General features: G+C 45.6%; 2 protein-coding genes across 8 annotated transcripts in view; both read right to left on the bottom strand.

Annotated features, from left to right (window-relative positions):
* The window catches only part of DDX11 (DEAD/H-box helicase 11), a 63310-nt gene that overhangs the window by 27358 nt on the left and 17302 nt on the right, over positions 1-18650 (bottom strand). For 2 of the 3 annotated variants that reach the window (XM_075940727.2, XM_075940743.2), the window contains exons 1-4: positions 9497-9716; positions 8358-8504; positions 6447-6680; positions 1768-1854 (exon numbers count right to left, since the gene is read on the bottom strand). In XM_075940727.2, the coding sequence (XP_075796842.2) occupies positions 1768-1854; positions 6447-6680; positions 8358-8501 (465 nt within the window). In that variant the 5' untranslated portion in view covers positions 8502-8504; positions 9497-9716. Of the gene's footprint in view, positions 1-1767; positions 1855-6446; positions 6681-8357; positions 8505-9496; positions 9717-18650 lie in introns of those variants that run through there. The other variant, XM_075940737.2, reaches the window with a different exon arrangement.
* LOC149525617 (uncharacterized) overlaps positions 13160-18650 on the bottom strand; it is a 37226-nt gene continuing 31735 nt past the window's right edge. For all 5 annotated transcript variants that reach the window (XM_089782289.1, XM_089782285.1, XM_089782284.1 and 2 more), the window contains exon 2: positions 13160-16850. In XM_089782289.1, coding sequence (XP_089638415.1) covers positions 15452-16792 — 1341 coding nt within the window. In that variant the 5' untranslated portion in view covers positions 16793-16850 and the 3' untranslated portion in view covers positions 13160-15451. The remainder of the gene's footprint in view (positions 16851-18650) is intronic.

Below are 18650 nucleotides of genomic sequence, written 5' to 3'. Positions count from 1 at the left end.
ACTGGTCTGGTCAGGTATCCTGTGTGACAGGGGCCAGTACAAGATGATTCACTGTGCAAAAAACTATGTAAAAGATTATATGGAATAGCCTGTCCCTATGGGAATTTATTCTTAGCCTCAAGCTGTTAATGGCTGATTTATGACCTGAAACACATCCCATATCATTTTATCCTTTACAGCTTTTAAAGATTGTGATGTTTTATTTCTAGAAATATCTAACCCCTTTTATTGACTTTTCTGAAATCATCATCAATAATATTTTATGGAAGTGAATTCCTAGCACTGTAGATACATGACTATTCAAATACCTACTATCTAACATCCCTATTCCAAGTGAAGGAATACTAAGAATTTAGGAAAATATTATGATATTATATAATAGGTAACTGATCACAGAATTGCCTGTTCAAGCACACTGAATGAGCATATGCAAATTTCAGCAGGTGTCCATGGCATAACTTGATGCTTAATTAAATGCTCAGAACTGGGAGACCTGAGACCAGTCCAATCAGCCTTCTATTTAATGGGGAAAAATAAAATATAGTGTATTTATTCACAAAGTATGGTCATTTTCAAACCACACTGACATATCACTGTTTGAAGAAAGACAACAGATGTAATTGTCCCCCAAAGGGGAACCAACATAAATAAATTTAAAAAAGCTCTCTGATTAATTTCATGTAGCTGCCTTCTTTTTTTCTTTTGCGCTACCACTATCAGGAGCAGAAACTGAACCCAAACCTAGAGACTGTATTAAAAAAGTTACTCCAACAAGTTTGTACTATTTTTTGTGAATTAAAAAAAAACACCACACACACACACACACACACACACACACACACACACCACTATAGAAGTAGACATACAGGAATGCAATGGAAGAGAATGTGGTCCACCAAAGTACACCCTCTCCCTTTTCAGACATACAAATGGAATCATGGGAAATATTCATACCAACAAATCACATTTCACACCCATATCTTGACAGTGTCGAGAATAAATGCAGACAAACTTGTGACCCACAATTCAAGACATTTACATCCCAATTTTGCAAACACTTATGCATAGAAGTTGTCCCAATGATCTCAATGATAGTATCCTTAAGAGTAAAAGCACATGTATGAACTAAGCATGTTAAAACGTGGGTAATTGACTAGTCGATGAATTGGAAGGCACTTCTGCATTCCTCCTTTGAAATGATCAAGAGCCCCAGCAGGGGCTCTTGTACACTCCAAAGGAGGAATGTGGAACTCCGCGTACAGCCCAGGGCCAGCGGGAGGTCCCGCTGACTCCGGGCTGCACACGGGTGCCTCCTTTGAAATGCACAAGAGTTCCCAGTGAGGGCTCTTGTACATTTCCAAAGCAATGGAAGCTGGGGTCAGCGGGGGACTCAGAATCCCCCGCTGACTCCGGGCTCCATGCTATGGGCTCCACTTCCCCTTTGAATTGCACAGAAGTAGCTGATTAGCTGTGCAGCGGCTGCCCCTTTGAAACTGCCCACTCCAAGCGATTCAAAGGGGCAGCAGGGGAGCCCAGGATCAGCTGCGAACTCCCCAACTGATCCTGGGCTCCCTGTGAACCTGGAATCAGCTGGGGAGTATATGAAATAGAGGTAGCAAGGGGGATGAAATTGACGTTGACATTACTATCCAATAAGCAAATGCTTATCGGATAGTCAACTAGTCTTTAACATCCTTAGTATGAACAAGCGTCAGCAGGACCTTAACCTCTATTGCAGAAGCTCTTCTGCTCTCTGGGATAACTCACCTTTCTTTTTGATGCATATTTTAATTGCACATTATGGCGAATTTTCTCAAGACGAACCTCTCGTTTCTTCCTCTTGATTTGTTCTTCCTAAAATGAAGGGTGTAATCAGGTTAATTCATTAATTTAAGCTCAGAAACACAACATTCTTCCCCAGGCTTACTGTGGGATAAAATATGCACCTCAGGAATACCCAAAACACAGATCCTTCCTTCCTTACAACACGTAAAGAACTGGCATTCTACAAATAGGGAAACCCTGAAAAATCCAAAGCAATTTGGGCTAACTTTTTAGTTAACATATATGCTGAAAATAGATGCGCCTTTACCCTATCCCTCTTCATTTATTTTTTGTTTGTATTATGATGAATCTGGGTATTTTGGTATATTTGTTATTTAGAAAATCTGATTAAAAATTACATAAATTATAAAAAAAAAAAAACTTCCTCCTTGTATCTATCACTGGTATTTGTGAAACAGGTTGTACCTCCAAAAGCTAGCATTTGCCCTGGTCTGGCAACATCCTTCGATCGGCTCCTGGAAAGAGAGCTGGGAGCCTAAGGGCAGGAGGACTGGCCAGGGCAATAGGATCAGCAGCCTGGCTGGGGACAGTGCGAGACTGGAGCTGGAGCCCTGTAGCAGCCTCTAGCAGCCCACAGCAGTCTTTAGCAGCCTGCGGGAGCATGCAACCAAGCCGGAGTTCCCCAGCAGCACAGGGCTGGAGCCCTCAGTTGTCCTCAGGAGCTGTGGTTGGAATCCCACAGCAGTGCAGGACCAGAGTGTGGAGCTGGGGCACTGTGGCCGCCCACAGAATCGTAGGGCTGAAGTCAAGCCCCACAGCAGCCTGCTGGAGTGTGGAGCGAGGGCCAGAGCCCCGCAGCAGCCCCCTGGAGCATGGAGCCAAGGCCCAAAGGCTGCCCTTGGATGCGCAGGGCTGGAGCCCCCCAGCAGGAACCGGGAACCTCCGCTGCTCAGGAATCCAGCAGCAGGTGGTCAAGTAGCCCAGCCATCTTGGAGGTGGGCAAGGCAGGATGCCTGCTGGAGCAGCCTGCCAGAAGTATGCAATGAGCTTGGGAGCTGGAGGCGGCAAGAGACCTCCCCTGGTCTGGCAAATTCTCTTGTTCGGGACTGGTCAGATCCTGACAGTGCCAGACCAGAGCGGTCCAAGCTGTACCACCAACAGGTAGGGCAACCATATATTACTGGTCTATCCAGCTATGTAGACTCTCTCCTCAAACCCTACGCAACCAACACCCCCAGCTATCTCCGAGACACTACTGACTGACTACTTCCTAAGGAAACTACAAAACATCGATAACCTCCCCAATAACACCATCCTTGCCACCATGGATGTAGAAGCACTATACACCAATATCCCACATGAAGACGGATTACAAGCTATTAGAAAAACTATCCCAGAGGACACCACTGCCAACCTGATAGCAGACCTATGTAACTTCATTCTCACCCACAATTATTTCCAGTTTGAGAACAACTTATACCTCCAGATCAGCGGCACAGCCATGGGTACACCCATGGCCCCACAGTATGCTAATATCTTTATGGCTGACCTAGAACAACGTTTCCTCAACTCCCGTCCCCTTTTACCCCTTCTCTACTTACGCTACATCGATGACATCTTTATGAACTGGACGCATGGCCAAGAAACACTGGAGACATTCCACAGAGATTTCAACAACCTACACCCCACCATTAACCTCAGCCTGGACCATTCCACATGAAAGATCCATTTCCTGGACACCACAGTACAAATCAACAATGGAAAATTAGACACCACCCTCTACAGAAAACCCACTGACTCATACAGTTACCTACATGCTTCCAGCTCCCATCCAGCACACACCATACGATCCATCATCTATAGCCAAGCCCTTCGATACAACCGCATCTGCTCTAATCCCACTGACAGAGACCAGAAACATCAGGATTTCTACCAAGCATTTATAAATCAACTACCCACCCAGAGAAATAAAAAAGCAAACTGAAAGAGCCAAACGAATACCTACAAACCATCTACTACAAGACAGACCCAAGAAAACCAACAATAGAACATCACTTGTCATCACCTACAGCTCCCAACTTAAATCTATCCAACACATTATCAATAAATTACAGCCTATACTGGAACAGGACACTAAACTCCAAGAAGCTCTGGGAGACAGACCCATAGTCTCCTATAGACAACCACCTAACCTCAAGATGATTCTTACCAACAACCACAGGACATACCACACTAATACCAACCCTGGTACTTTCCCTTGCAACAAACCCCGTTGCCAGCTTTGTCCACATATTCACTCTGCTGACACCATTATTGGGCCTAACCAAGTGAGTTATAAGATCAAGAATACATATTCCTGCGCCTCCAGAAATATAATCTATGCTATCATGTGCCGAAAGTGTCCGTCTGCTATGTACATTGGACAAACGTCTCAGACACTTCGCCAAAGAATCAATGCCCACAAAACAGACATTAGACAGGATCACAAAGAAAAAACAGTTGCTTGCCATTTCAACCAGAAAGGACACTGTCTCAATGACCTGCTAACCTGCATCCTACTTCAGAAGACATTCAAATCTGCACTTGAAAGGGAATCCTCTGAACTGTCATTCATGCTAAAATTCGACACTCTCCGCGGGGGGCTGAACAAAGACTCCAGCTATCTTACCCATTACAAAAATAGCTTCCCCAATTATCACCTCTAATACTATTAACTCACAGACATCTACCCTTCCCCACCTCTAATATCATTAACTCACAGGCATTCACCTTCCTTTCCCTCTCCCCCCCCCCCCCCCGCATCCCCCTTCTGTTCTGAAATGTGATTTGTCCTTTTCATATGTGTTCATTTTTTTTAATTGTATCCTTTGGTATATATGGCTGTGACTATTTTCTTCCACTATTTGATCTGAGGAAGTGGGTCTGGCCCACGAAAGCTCATCATCTAATAAACCATCTTGTTAGTCTTTAAAGTGCTACATAGCCCTGTATTTTGTTTCAGCTACACCAGACTAACACGGCTACATTTCTATCACCTTCAGACATGTATCTGATCGTCTCTCTTTTAAAGTATTTTTCTTTACTAAAAATTACAAGAAGAAAATTTAAAATTTCTGTTGTGTCAACCATATTTACAACACACCACAGTTCATTTCAGCTCTCAAAATTCCAAGTGCTAACAATTCAGTTTCTATAAAGAAAGGGAATAGGGCATGTCGACACCCAAAAGCTGTGCATGGGGAGAGGAGGCCATTCAGCTCCAGTGGTATAAACCATTAGCTGGATGATTCTGATCTGCAATAAAACAAGATTGGCACATATTGGCCATAAGCTGGTTTCAAAGGTAATCCCATATTAAAGTGAATGGAAGGATTCCCAAATCCTCTCTGCACCAATATCTGGTTGTGTCTCTAGATGACACAGATTAACAGTCATGTGGCTCTCCACAGCCAGAAAACTGTGCATGTGTGAGAGAGAACAAAAGTGCATGTTCTACAGCAGTGGTTCTCAACCGATTTACCAGTGAGCTTCATATGCAGCTTTCTGGGTGTTGTGTGGGCTGCATCCACACAATATATATACATATATACATATACTACCTGTACTAGGCATGTAAGCGATTAGTTGACTATCCAATAAACAAAGGCTTATCGGATAGTCGACTAGTCCCTCAACTAGTCGCCCTCCTCTCCCCTGCTTCTATCAGAGCTAACCCTGTTGCAGCTTCTCTGCTTATCGACTAGTTGATGGAAAATCCATCAACTAGTTGATTAAATTTAACATCCCTAACCTGCACAGGCCTGAGGATGTCACAAGGGCTGCAGCTACATGTTGAATGGGCTGCTGGTTGAGAACCACTGGTTTTGAATTAGCAAATGCCCAAATCAACAGAATTCACTGATTCTGGAGGTGCCTTAGCCATAGAGCAGATGGGTAGCTGCTGATTGCTGTCAGTGCAGTACAGGCTTCAGCAAGAATAGTACAAGTCCAGCATGGACTCTAGGTACATACTCGGCTTGCTAGTCCACTTGAATCCTGTGCTGCACTGTCTTCACTGTTGTTGCTACAAATGCTAGTTAGATTAAAGCTCGTTTGGATAGCATATGCAGCTACCATTGTCCCAGCTCACTGAGGAGACATTCTCCAGAAATACCTGAAAGTTATGAACATGTCAACAGCTTCGTGTCCTGCCTAGTATTCTTTTGATTATTGGTACAATTGGGACACTTGCTACAGTCCTGAAAAACACAAGTATTATTTACATACTGGTCAGCTACAAGTACTTAGTAGATCAGAACATCTGACTTTACAAAGTTCCCTATCGTGCTGCCCATTGTGTTCTGCACAGACTAGGGATGTAAAATCCTGTTTAATTGGTTAACCAGTTAAACATACTGTTTAGCCAGTTATCCGATTAAAGGAGGGGTGGGGGCAGCGGGGTGCCCTGCCTGAGGGGTTCCTGGAACCTCCACAGACAGAGGTTGCTCTGAACACCGAAGTGGCCCACTGCAGGCACTGGCTGCTCCACTTCAGCCAGAGCAGCCCCTGCCTACAGCCCCTCCCACCACATGGAGGCGGCGCTCCAGCCCCCACCAGTTAAGCCTTTCACATCCCTATCACAGACAGCTACTGATTACAACTATAAAGAAGCAATTTTGGACCTTTAATCTGTCCACCATGTCCCGCTCTTCTTTTTTCTGGATAAACTCCGTGATCCAATCTAGCTCCGCTGTTGAACCTTGGCAGTTTGAGGCTTCCATGCTGCAAGAGGCAGGCTGCTGTTTGTCTTGTCCATTACGCTCATCAGCAAGGAGACGAGCCTCCTCTTGTTTCTTTTTTTCTTCAAAATCTCTGAGCCAAGAGAGTGCTCCACAGATAAGACTCAAGGATTTTCCCTGCAATTAAAAAAAGAATAAAAATACCCACAATCACACTGGGAAAAGGGAAGTTATCACAGCTCTTTAAAAAAAATCCAGATGGCAAAACATATTTTGTCATGTTAAAAATGCCTCTGTAGGTCTCAGGTTATGCATAAAGCAACAAAAGATATTACTCAAGATGTACTGGATGGCACAGAGGTTGCACAAGATAAAGGCCTGAGTCTCTGATGTTTGGTGGGGCTGTAATAAAAAAATTAAGTACCTTGAGGCATATTTTATGAGGCAGTTCAACTGTTAGGCTGTTGTGCAAAGAGGTAGAAACAGGCTAAAGCAGTGTTTATCTTCAGCAGCCAAATTTTAACCAAAAGTTATATCCTACATTTTTATGTGCTAAGCTGTATTAATTCTGCCACAAAGATTTTGGTTCTTGAGGTCTGAAATGACCAGGTGCATAATTTTATAAAAATGGAGGAGTATACTTCTGCCTACAATACAGAAGAGGAAATCAGACCTGTTTGAGTTAGCAGCCACAGAAAGAATATCTTATTACCAAAGAAAGCAGTTATGAATCTAAAGAAATGTAGACCCTAGATACGTTTGGATAAAACATATTGAGATGCCTAAAAGAATGCCAGAGCTGCATTCCACTTAATTCCTCCTCTTTTTCCCTCCCCTTCTCCCTATTCATGTATTTCTTCTATTTTATTATTGTTACCTATTTTGTTATTGTCACCCTAACATGTTATGTCTATACAGTGTTGCCTAGTTTTGTATTGTCTGGTCTGCAGTTCTGACCAACTGTAAAGTTGCACAATTATATAAATTCTACTGTGAAATGTGGTATCAAGAAACATAACAAAGCTCCAAGTCATTTACCTTTTTGTACTTTGTTTCTTTAAGAAAATCAATTTTAAAAATTAATCACAATAACCCCATAAGAGGTGATGCACTGATTCAAAATTAGATGTATTAATACAAGTTTCACAAGCTGGATTTCCATAAAGAGGCACTAACCCACTGCTAGACAAGAGCCCCAGTGATGTGGCTGAGTAGTATTTGAAATAATGAGACTCATATTATCATAATAATATTATATGATAGCATTAAAAGTGAAATGTGCCTTTTACACTTCCCTCTTAAAAATCAGTCCCTTCTGCTTCTACTTATTTTTTATCCCATTTAAATGTCACATCTTTCTGGTATTGAAGCACACAATCTACACACACTACTACAGGTATATTCCCATCACAAGCATACTGACGGGGGTAATACCTCCATACAGTGACTTGCGCTTTTTAATATACAACTCGAATCGCCATTGGTATTTTTTGGATACTACAGTATATCATATGACTAGCACAAAGACCTGTTTCAGAGTTATCGCTTTCCAGGTTTGTCTCCAAGCCACTGATTGTCAGACTAGTGCCATTATTCTCCTAGGATATAGTTTTGTCTAGGCAGAATCTTTTTATTACCAGCATGTTTCTGGTACTTCGCCTTGTACCTTTTGTCCATGACAATTAGAAGCCAAAGGTCAACAGCTCTAGACTCTGTGACATCTCAGCAATTCTGGATCCAAACAGGATCGGAAGGGACACTGAAGCAACTTGCAGTGGTGATATGGTCTGTTCACCGCAGTCTCTTGAGTATTCAAACGCAGGACAGGCTCAGCCACACTCAGCTCTCACTTACCGTCCCAGTAGGGCTCTCAAAGATGCCAACCTTGCCTGCTTCCAGAACATCATACAGAGTGGCCATGAAGTCCTCTTGGATGGAGTAGGGGGTGTAAGGAAACGGGAAGTTAACCCGGCCCTTCCTCAGAGCTGCATCAACCATTTCCTGGTACAGAAAACACACTCAGGGTGAATAGTGATAGAAATGTAGCCGTGTTAGTCTGGTGTAGCTGAAGCAAAATGCAGGACTATGTAGCACTTTAAAGACTAACAAGATGGTTTATTAGATGATGAGCTTTCGTGGGCCAGACCCACTTCCTCAGATCAAATAGTCAGGGTGAAGTGCGCGGCCACAGCGCTGCACCCTCCACCAGGCTGCGGCTAACTCCAGCCTGCTCCTCGGCCAGTTCCCCCAACGCCCAACCCAAGGCTGGCCCCCCAGCCTGACCCCCCCCCTCGCGGCACCAGCCCCCCAGCCTGACCCCCCCCCTCGCGGCACCAGCCCCCCAGCCTGACCCCCCCCCCCTCGCGGCACCAGCCCCCCAGCCTGACCCCCCCCCTCGCGGCACCAGCCCCCCAGCCTGACCCCCCCCCTCGCGGCACCAGCCCCCCAGCCTGACCCCCCCCCCTCGCGGCACCAGCCCCCCAGCCTGACCCCCCCCCCTCGCGGCACCAGCCCCCCAGCCTGACCCCCCCCCTCGCGGCACCAGCCCCCCAGCCTGACCCCCCCCCCCTCGCGGCACCAGCCCCCCAGCCTGACCCCCCCCCGCCTCGCGGCACCAGCCCCCCAGCCTGACCCCCCCCCTCGCGGCACCAGCCCCCCAGCCTGACCCCCCCCCTCGCGGCACCAGCCCCCCAGCCTGACCCCCCCCCCCCCTCGCGGCACCAGCCCCCCAGCCTGACCCCCCCCCCTCGCGGCACCAGCCCCCCAGCCTGACCCCCCCCCCCCTCGCGGCACCAGCCCCCCAGCCTGACCCCCCCCCCCGCGGCACCAGCCCCCCAGCCTGACCCCCCCCCTCGCGGCACCAGCCCCCCAGCCTGACCCCCCCCCCTCGCGGCACCAGCCCCCCAGCCTGACCCCCCCCCCCCCCCTCGCGGCACCAGCCCCGCCCGCCAAGCGCCGCGCGGCATCTCTCCGCCGCCGGCCCCTTCGCCCACCTCGGCTCCCGGGCCGCGCGCAGCGCCACCGGCTCCACTTCGAACGTAGCGCCAAAGACACGGGAGGGGGGAGGCGCCACCTGACCCCGCCCCCTTGCGCTTGACACCACCGCGCGCCAGCACCGCCTCACGCCACCCCGGCAGGACGCGCCGATCTGTGCACTGCGCACGCGCGACGGTGTGGCCGAGCGCGGGCTGCTCCGGAAGCTGCGCGCTCGCGTGCTCGCGTGCTCGAACTCCCCCAGCGCGTGGATCGCTCCCCCTGCAGAGCTGGGCCCGCGCAGCCGCAAACAGCGGGCGGGGCGGGGCGGGGCGGGGCGGGGGGTTAGGGTCAGGCCCGCACCCTGGCAGCCACCCACAGAGCGTACAGTGCAACTAAGTGACGTCACACAAACACCGCCCTACCCACCAACCTGCTGACCCTTGTTCTTAGCTACATGCCTCTAGCTTCCACCCCGGCCCCAGCACAGAGCCAGGGCTACAGCCACGGCCTCAGAGACAAGCGGAGTTGCTTCAAAGAGGGATGTTACCACATACCGTTTAAAGGATTAACTAATATAAACCTAGGCTTATCAGTTAATCCAAATAATTAGCACATTCCCCCCCCCCCACCTCTGTAGGTGAGGAGGCGGGGTGGGTGTCTAGAGCATTGCTCCTGGGGAACTGGCTTTTAAACTGCCTCCCCTTGTGAGCCTGTGGAGCCCTGTGCTCAGCTCTCCCCCCACCTGCTGCCTCCCACAGAGGTGGCAGGGCCAGGCGGAAACCAGTGTTTGGGGGAGCTGGCATAAAAGCTGGCTCCACATGCTATCCTATGGCACCACCTGTCCTCTCACCCCCATGCTGCTACCTCTGATAGAGGGGCAGTAGTGCACAAGGTGAGGGGAGCAGGTAGGAGCGGAGGCATGCAGGAAGCCAGCTTTCAAGCCAACTCTCCATGTGAATCAGCTCCTACAGAGCCATCTCTTTATCAAAGATAGCAGCACATGTGGGGAGCCAGCTCCATGGAACCACCTGCCCCCACCCCCCTTGCTGCTACATGATTACTAAATGAAATGATGGCTAACATCCCTAGCTCCAATCCCACAGACAGACAAACACCTAGGGCTCGTCTACACTGGCCCCTTTTCCGGAAGGGGCATGTAAATTTCATGAGTCGTAGTAGGGAAATGCGCGGGGGATTTAAATATCCCCCGCGGCATTTAAATAAAAATGTCCGCCGCTTTTTTCCGGCTTTTAAAAAAGCCGGAAAAGAGCGTCTACACTGGCCCCGATCCTCCGGAAAAAATCCCCCGCGCATTTCCCTACTACGACTCATGAAATTTACATGCCCCTTCCGGAAAAGGGGCCAGTGTAGACGTAGCCCACCAATATCTTTATCAAGTAATAGAGAGCTGGCCGTGTTAGTCTGATCTTGCTAAAACAAAAGGAAAAACTATGTAGCACTTTAAAGACTAACAAGATGGTTTAATAGGTGATGAGCTTTCATGGGCCAGGCCCACTTCCTCAGATCATATTCTGGAAGAGAATTGGCATGACCATATATACCAAAAGAATACAATGAAAAAAGTATATTTTAACATCTTTATCGGGCATTCTTAAAACTTAAATACTTATCTGGGGAAGGGAGGAAACAGACTGACAGAGCCAAACAAGTTCCCAGAAATCAACTCCTTAAGACAGGCCCAACAGGGAAAATAATAGAACACCACTGGTCATCCACTACAGCCCCCAGATTAAACCGCTCCAGCGTACCATTGACAATCTACAACCTATGCTGGAAAATGATCCCTCATTCACAGGCCTTGGGATACAGGCCAATTCTCGTCTACAGACAGGCCCTCAAGCTGAAGCAAATACTTACCAGCAGCCACACCACACTTCAGATACACACACCCAGGAACCTACCCCTGCACCAAACCCCATTGCCTACTCTGTCCACATATATACCATCAGCACAGGACCTAACCACATCAAGGGCTCATACAACTGCACATCCTCTAATGTGATACACACCATCACATGCTAGCAAGGTGTCTCTGCCATATATATTGGCCAAATGGACTGTCTCTGCGACAAAGGATAAATTAACATAACTCAGATATCAGAAACGGTTACACAGAAAAACCTGTGGGGGAACATTTTAACTTCACTGGCTGTTCTATAGTGGATTTAAAAGTAGCCATTCTTCTACAAAGGAAATTTTCTTCTCAATTAGAGAGAGAGAATGCTGAACTTGGGCTTGAATAAATATATATTAACTGGTTAACGTACTACAAAGGCAATTTCCCATGCTTCGACATTCGCATTTTGCAGCAATAGTGATGAACGGGACACCCAGCCTACTTAATTAGCTTCATTAACAAAGGTCCTACAATTGACAGGTAACTAATTTTGCTATTATATATACTAGCATTACCCACCTTGTTGTGACAGTAGACAAACAGTAGACTCCACTGTTGGCGGAGAAGGCTTGGGCCGAGTCGGGCTCCGGGGGCCTCTTCCCTCCCAGCTACTCCCGGGGATGGGGGGGTGCGTGTGCTCTTCCCCTCTCCAAGGTGGTGAGGGGCATGCATGTGCTCGGCCTGCTGCTCCTCTTCCTCCCTCCCTGGAACCTCTCAGCTGCCAGGGGTCTTTCTCCTCCCCATGGCCATGGGCTGGGAGGTAGGGAAAGGGTTTGGGGCAGGTGGCTACTTACTGGTGTCCTGGCAGGCAATATGACAAAGACCCAACCCTGCTGGACACTCCCTTCATGGTGCAGCTGCCCCCAGTTACACTGCAGGATAGCTCTCTCCTGGGGGCCCACTGCTTCCAGTGGCCACTCTTATATTGTGGCACTCTGAACAGCAGCCCCTCCCTTTGCATGTTATGGAAAACTGTCCTTTCCTTGGGCTTTGTGACGCAACCAAACCTTGACATTGCTTTAAGTTAGGGAAAGAGGAAGCTGCATATCAAATTTGGTAGTCCTAGCTCTTTCCATTTAGGAGAAATTCTTGAACAAAGAAACTCGCACACAGACAGATGAACTCTAAATATACATACAGATTTTATTAAACACCCCAGGGATGAAGCCCCAGTCCTTTGAACTCAATAGCTGCATCTAGATTGGCATGATTTTCCGGAAATGCTTTTAACGGAAAAGTTTTCCGTTAAAAGCATTTTCGGAACAGAGTGTCTAGATTGGCACGGATGCTTTTCCGCAAAAACACTTTTTGCGGAAAAGCATCCGTGCCAATCTAGACGCGCTTTTCTGCAAAAAAGCCCCGATCGCCATTTTCGCGATCAGGGCATTTTTGCGGAAAACAAATCTGAGCGGTCTACACTGACCCTTTTGTGCAAAAGCTTTGCGCAAAAGGGACTTTTGCCTGAACAGGAGCAGAATAGTATTTCCGCAAGAAGCACTGATTTCTTACAGTAGGAAGTCAGTGCTTTTGCGGAAATTCAAGTGGCCAGTGTAGACAGCTGGCAAGTTTTTCCGGAAAAGCGGCTGATTTTCCGGAAAAACTGGCCAGTCTAGACACAGCCTACGTGAATGTTGCCAGGATTGTGCCTCAGGACTGTTTACAATTTTTAACAAACTGAAGATTGTATGTAAAGAAGAAAAAAATCTAAAAAAAAAAGAAAATCTCTTTCCATTCTACTACATTCAAGAACAGAAGATGGGACAACAGGAGAAATGAGGTTTTATTTAATATGGACACACCATTGACAATAATAAGTGCAACAATAATACTAACATACAATATGGAGAGGATGTTTTATGTAGCAATTATGCAATACTTTCTATGTTAAAAATATTTTATTAGCATTAAAAAGTTAAAGAAACAAAAACACTGCATTACAAAGACGACTAGAAAACTGGAACCAGTCTCTGGCTTCCAATGGGAAATCAAAATGTAAAATGGGTCTAACCAAGATTATCAAAAGCTTCTTTCATTTTGTTTCAATGAGAAAGTTGCATTACTGCCTGGGTTTTGTTGGTCATCTGCTCTACATGCTAAAGGTGTTTCAATGTGAGGAGACAAATTTTAGAGATGCTACTAGTGAGGAAAAGATGGACAACACCCTCTATGAAAGTATTTATGCAGCCATTCTCTATGGGAGCTACCTCTTCACTTTTAACTCCAGTTGTCTCCTGAATTTTACTTAAGAAGGTAAGAGTCATTTGAACTACATGTAGTCGATACTCAGAGTTACGAACAGCTCGGGAACCAAGGTTGATTGTAACTCTGAACAAAACATTATGGTTGTTCTTTCAAAAGTTTACAACTGAATATTAACTTAATACAACTTTGAAATTTTACTACATGAAGAAAAATGTTGCTTCCCCCCTTTTTAATATATGCTTAACCAGTGCTTTTTTGGTATTAAAAAAAAAAAGGTGCCAGTACTCCGGGGGGAAAGTTGTTGAGAAAGAGAGAGAGAGAAAAAAAAAAGAGCCCGCTGGGGGCCGAAACACTGTCACGTCCACTTTAAGAGCCACGTGTCCCAAGCAGGCTTCCATCGGGAGTCCAGCCACCCCAGAAAAAGAAGTGCTGGTACGCCCAAGAGGAATGCAATTCATTTAAGTTATTCAGAGAAAATGGGTGCCAGGGCATACCGCCTCAAACAAAACACTGTGCTTAACACAGTATTGTACTTCTTCACCTCCGTCCCCACCCCTGTTGCTGTTTGTGTACTTCTGGTTCACAAACCAGAAGGTGTGTGGTTGACTGTTTAGTCTGTAGCTCTGAAGTTGTACTGTAAATCTCTGGGAAAGGGGAAGAAAAGAGACAGAGGTACAGCTCCAGATCTTTCAGATCAAAGAAATGGAATAGGCCAAATCCCTGGTCTAAAACTAGATGACAGTACTGATTTCTGTTCAGTGAGAATAACAGTCACTATCCACAATTCAAGAAGAGATGGCATCCCCAGAACTGCTTACAGTTTTTAATAAACTGAAGGTCTGGCTCAAAACCAATCTGGAAATTATCATTTTAACCTTCTTGTACTTAAATAAGATAAAAATACTTTTAAAACTCCCTTTCTATTCTGCCATATATCCCCACTCCCAATCCCCAAATTATTCAGCACTCAACACTCCATCCCTCAGATCCACATTACATCTCCTCCCCGTAATCCATGAAATCTCCAACCCTACCAGCACTCAGTTCCTCGCAAGTAATTCATCCATCCTTTCCAGTTTCCTAGCATCAGTAACCTCTCTGTGATATCAAAATTATCAGTCAACAGTCTGCTCCCTTTCCCTGTGTTTCCCATCATTCATGCACAGTTCAATTCCCCTAGTCTGCCTGAAGGGAAGAAGATATTTGAAGAGGGATCAACTATCTCCGAGGAAAAAGCCCAAACTACTGGGCTATGAAATATTCTGATGTCAGTCTCCCTCAATCTCTCATGGTGAAGCTGATCCATTTGTTCCTGGATAAGTGCTTAAACCATTAGGCTAAAAGTTATAGAGGAGGAAGCTCCTCCTGTTCTAGCAGGATTTTTAGTGTAGCCCAATCTGCGGAAGGATACCTTCATGAATCTGGGCCTCACCTCTTTTTACATGCCCCAAATAGCCAATGTCTGTTACTATTTTGTATTCCATATGGCCACTCTAATGCTATACTATAGGGATGGCCAAATGTACTGACCCTCTGAGACGCATATGATAATCTTCGGAAGTTCAAGAGGGGGCACACCATTTGGGGCTCATGTGAGGTACCTTACAGACCTTGAGGCTTCAACCCTGCTCCCACTAAATCCCTGAGCCCTAGCAGGTGTGTTCTGTGAGGCTGAAGCCCCAAGAGCCCTCTCTCAGCTAAGCAGAAGGCCTCCTACCGCACCATTCTGCTGCAAGGCAGTCCCCACCCCAGTCTGTCAGGTGGAAAAATTGGGGATGGGGTAGCAGCAGCAAGCTTTGCAAACTGTAAAGGAGCCACACGCAGCTCATGAGCCATGGTTTGACCACCCCTGCTATACTAAATGTGAATGCAAATCAAGGTTTTTCCTACATGCAATACATTTATAGGGTTTCTTTCCTGTGTGGATTCTCAAATGCACTTTAAGTGCTGAGCTCTGTCTGAAGTTTTTCCCACATTCACTACATTTATAGGGTTTTGCACCTGTGTGGATTCGGGAATGCACATCAAGGGCTGAGCTCTGTCTAAAGCTTCTCCCACATTCATCACATGTATAAGGTCTCTCTCCTCTGTGGATTCTCAGATGCACATTAAGTGCTGAGCTCCGTCTAAAGCTCTCTCCACATTCTACACATTTGTAAGGTTTTCCTTCTGTGTGAACACTCTGATGTGAAATAAGTGTGGTGCGATCATTCCGAGTTTTCCCACATTCCGAACAGCGATAGGGATTTTCTCCTGTATGGACTCGGTGATGGGTCGCAAGTGCTGAGCTCTGACTGAAACATTTATCACACACTGAACATTTGTAGGGCTTTTCTCCTGTATGGATTCTTCTGTGGGTAATAAGCGATGAGCTCTGTCGAAAGCTCTTTCCACAATCCCCGCATTTGTAAGGTTTCTCTCCTGTGTGAATTCGCTGGTGTCGAATAATGGCAGAGCTGTCACGGAACCTTTTTCCACATTCTTTACATTGATGGGGTTTCTCCCCTGTGTGGATTCTCCTGTGTATAATAAGTGATGAGCGATCACTGAAGCTTTTCTCACATCTAGCGCAACTGAAGGGCTTCTCTCCTTTGTGGCTTCTTTGGTGTACGATGAGGTGCGAATTCTGACTGAAGCTCTTCCCACATTCCTTACATTTGTAGTGTTTTTCACCGGTATGGGTTCTCTGGTGTCTGATAACATTTGATCGCTGACTGAAAGTTTTTTCACACTCATTACATTGATAAGGCTTCTCTCCTGTGTGGATTCGCTGGTGTTTAACCAGGTCTGAATTCCGAATGAAGCTTTTCAAACATTCACTACAACCAAAAGGTTTCTCTGCCACATGGATTCTCTGATGCTGAGTAAGGTAGGAGCTTCGACTGAAGCTCTTGCCACATTCAGAACACTGATAGGGTTTCTCTTCCACATGCTCTGTTTCTTGCTCAACAAGGGATGGGCTCAAAACAGAGTCATTCTCACAATCGGATGTGTTTGGTTTATCCTCAGTGTGATCATCATCTTCAGGTTTCCTGACACTTATTTTATGGGAAGGAGATTTTTTCTGTCTTTTCCCAGGAGATTTTGTGATTTCATTTTCTGACTTATCCTGATTCTCACAAGCTTCTATTTGGTCAGGACTCTGGGAAATATTCCCTTTAAATCTTCGCAACAATGCTCTACGTGTTTTCATTTTTTCAGGATCTTCCTGAAAGCAACTTCCCTTAAGTTTACTCACAACTCATCACTTGCTGGAATAGAAAGAGAAATGAGACAAGAATAATTCCCTGCGCTTATTAGAGAGAGACTCAAAAACAATCCCCCCGTTCTCCCCACAAGGATTTCCCACAAATAAACCAATGTTTGTTTTACTCTATACCCCAAGCTGAACACAAGTTCAATACACCCATGAGGATTTCAGGCTTCTGTGTGTGGTTGATACAGGGATTTAGGCAACAACATGCACTGCAACATGCCACTAACTTACAGTTTAGATGTACTCAGAGGAACAAAGTCCATCACTTGCTTTTCCTCAAAAATCCTGGTCTTGGTAGGTTTTGCAAGGGGGCAGGGGAAGAATGTGGCAACCTAGGTTTCCTTGTCGAAATTCCCACTGTAACTACTCCTCTCCCCACTAGTTTCATTCTCTATAAGTCATCAGTAGTCCTCCCCTCCTTCAGTCCTCTTCTACTTATCTGGTAGAGAACCAGAGTTCTAACAGGCTTTTTTCCCGTAGATAGACTGTATCTCTACCCTCAGTTCAGGGGCTGGACCTTCTTTCCAAATTAAAATAATTAAAAACTAATGCATTTTGTAGCAAGTTGGACCTAAAACTTGTCTGCAACACTAGCACAGCAGATTGGAATCTTCATGTAAAAAGTCATTCGTTATTTTATGAATTAAATATGAAAATATGTAATACAATTAGTACAGTAGTTTCTTTATTATTTACATTGATAATTTCTTCTGGGAAGAAATTTTAGAACCTGGAATAAACATGTTAATTAATTGTTTCTGCTTATACAAGTAGCAATGGAATAGTTAATATTGTTCACATTGAATTTATCATTCCAATTGTCAGTGTTAACAATTTCAGATGAGTGAGGCAGTTCAAACCCCTGGGCTATTGTTTCATGCTGTCAACAGACATAGGAAGACAATGCTAAATTATCTCTATTAATTTTCCAGGTTTTCTTTATGACTATCAGGGATAGAAAAATTTAAAATGAAAGTTGAAATTCTGGTGCACAGTTCTGAAGTAGGAATGGATCACAAGTCTGCAGAATAAAAATGTAAGAAAAAAATACAGGTGGAGTAAAAAAAAATTCACACACAATTTGGTTATTTCTTCTTTCCAACATTCTAATTATTAACCTTACAAAAATTAATGGAATGTAATTTAATTTTAGACAGATTATTTCTGAATGGGAAGAACCACCCCAAAATTGTGCATCAGACTGGGATCCACAAAGGTACTTAGCTACGTAAGTCCCATTTCAAGACACCGTTGCATAAGAACATAAGAATGGCCAGACTGGGTCAGACAGACCAAAGATCCATCCAGTAGCCTGTCTTCTGACAATGACCGATACCTCATGCCTCAGAGGGAATGAACAGAGCAGGGAATCATCAAGTGATCCCGCCCCTGTCACCCATTCCCAGCTTCTGACAAACAGAGGCGAGGGACACCCTTTCTACCCATTTTGGCCAATAGCCATAGCTGGAACTATCCTCCATGGAGTTATCTAATTCTTTTTGGAACCCTGTTGAAGTCCTGATCTTCACAACATCCTCTGGCAAGGAGGTATACAGCTTAACTGTGTGTTGTGTGAAGAAATAACTTCCTTTTGTTTGCTTTAAACCTGCTACCTATTAATTTCATTTGGTGACCCCTAGTTCTCCCACTTGGCTGTTGTCTAACCCTACAGGCACCTAAATTTGCTCAGCACTTAAGTTGCACTTGCAAGGTATGTATGAGAACACATGCACTGTTGCCCTGCTCTTGGCATATGCCTGCCTGAGACCCAGAATGATCCATGAATGGGGAAGAG

This window comes from Pelodiscus sinensis, chromosome 1 (assembly GCF_052426305.1).
Source record: "Pelodiscus sinensis isolate ZL-2025 chromosome 1, ASM5242630v1, whole genome shotgun sequence".
Taxonomy (NCBI): domain Eukaryota; kingdom Metazoa; phylum Chordata; order Testudines; family Trionychidae; genus Pelodiscus; species Pelodiscus sinensis.
Note: the sequence above shows the minus strand (reverse complement) of the source record. Positions and strands in the feature narration are given on the sequence as shown.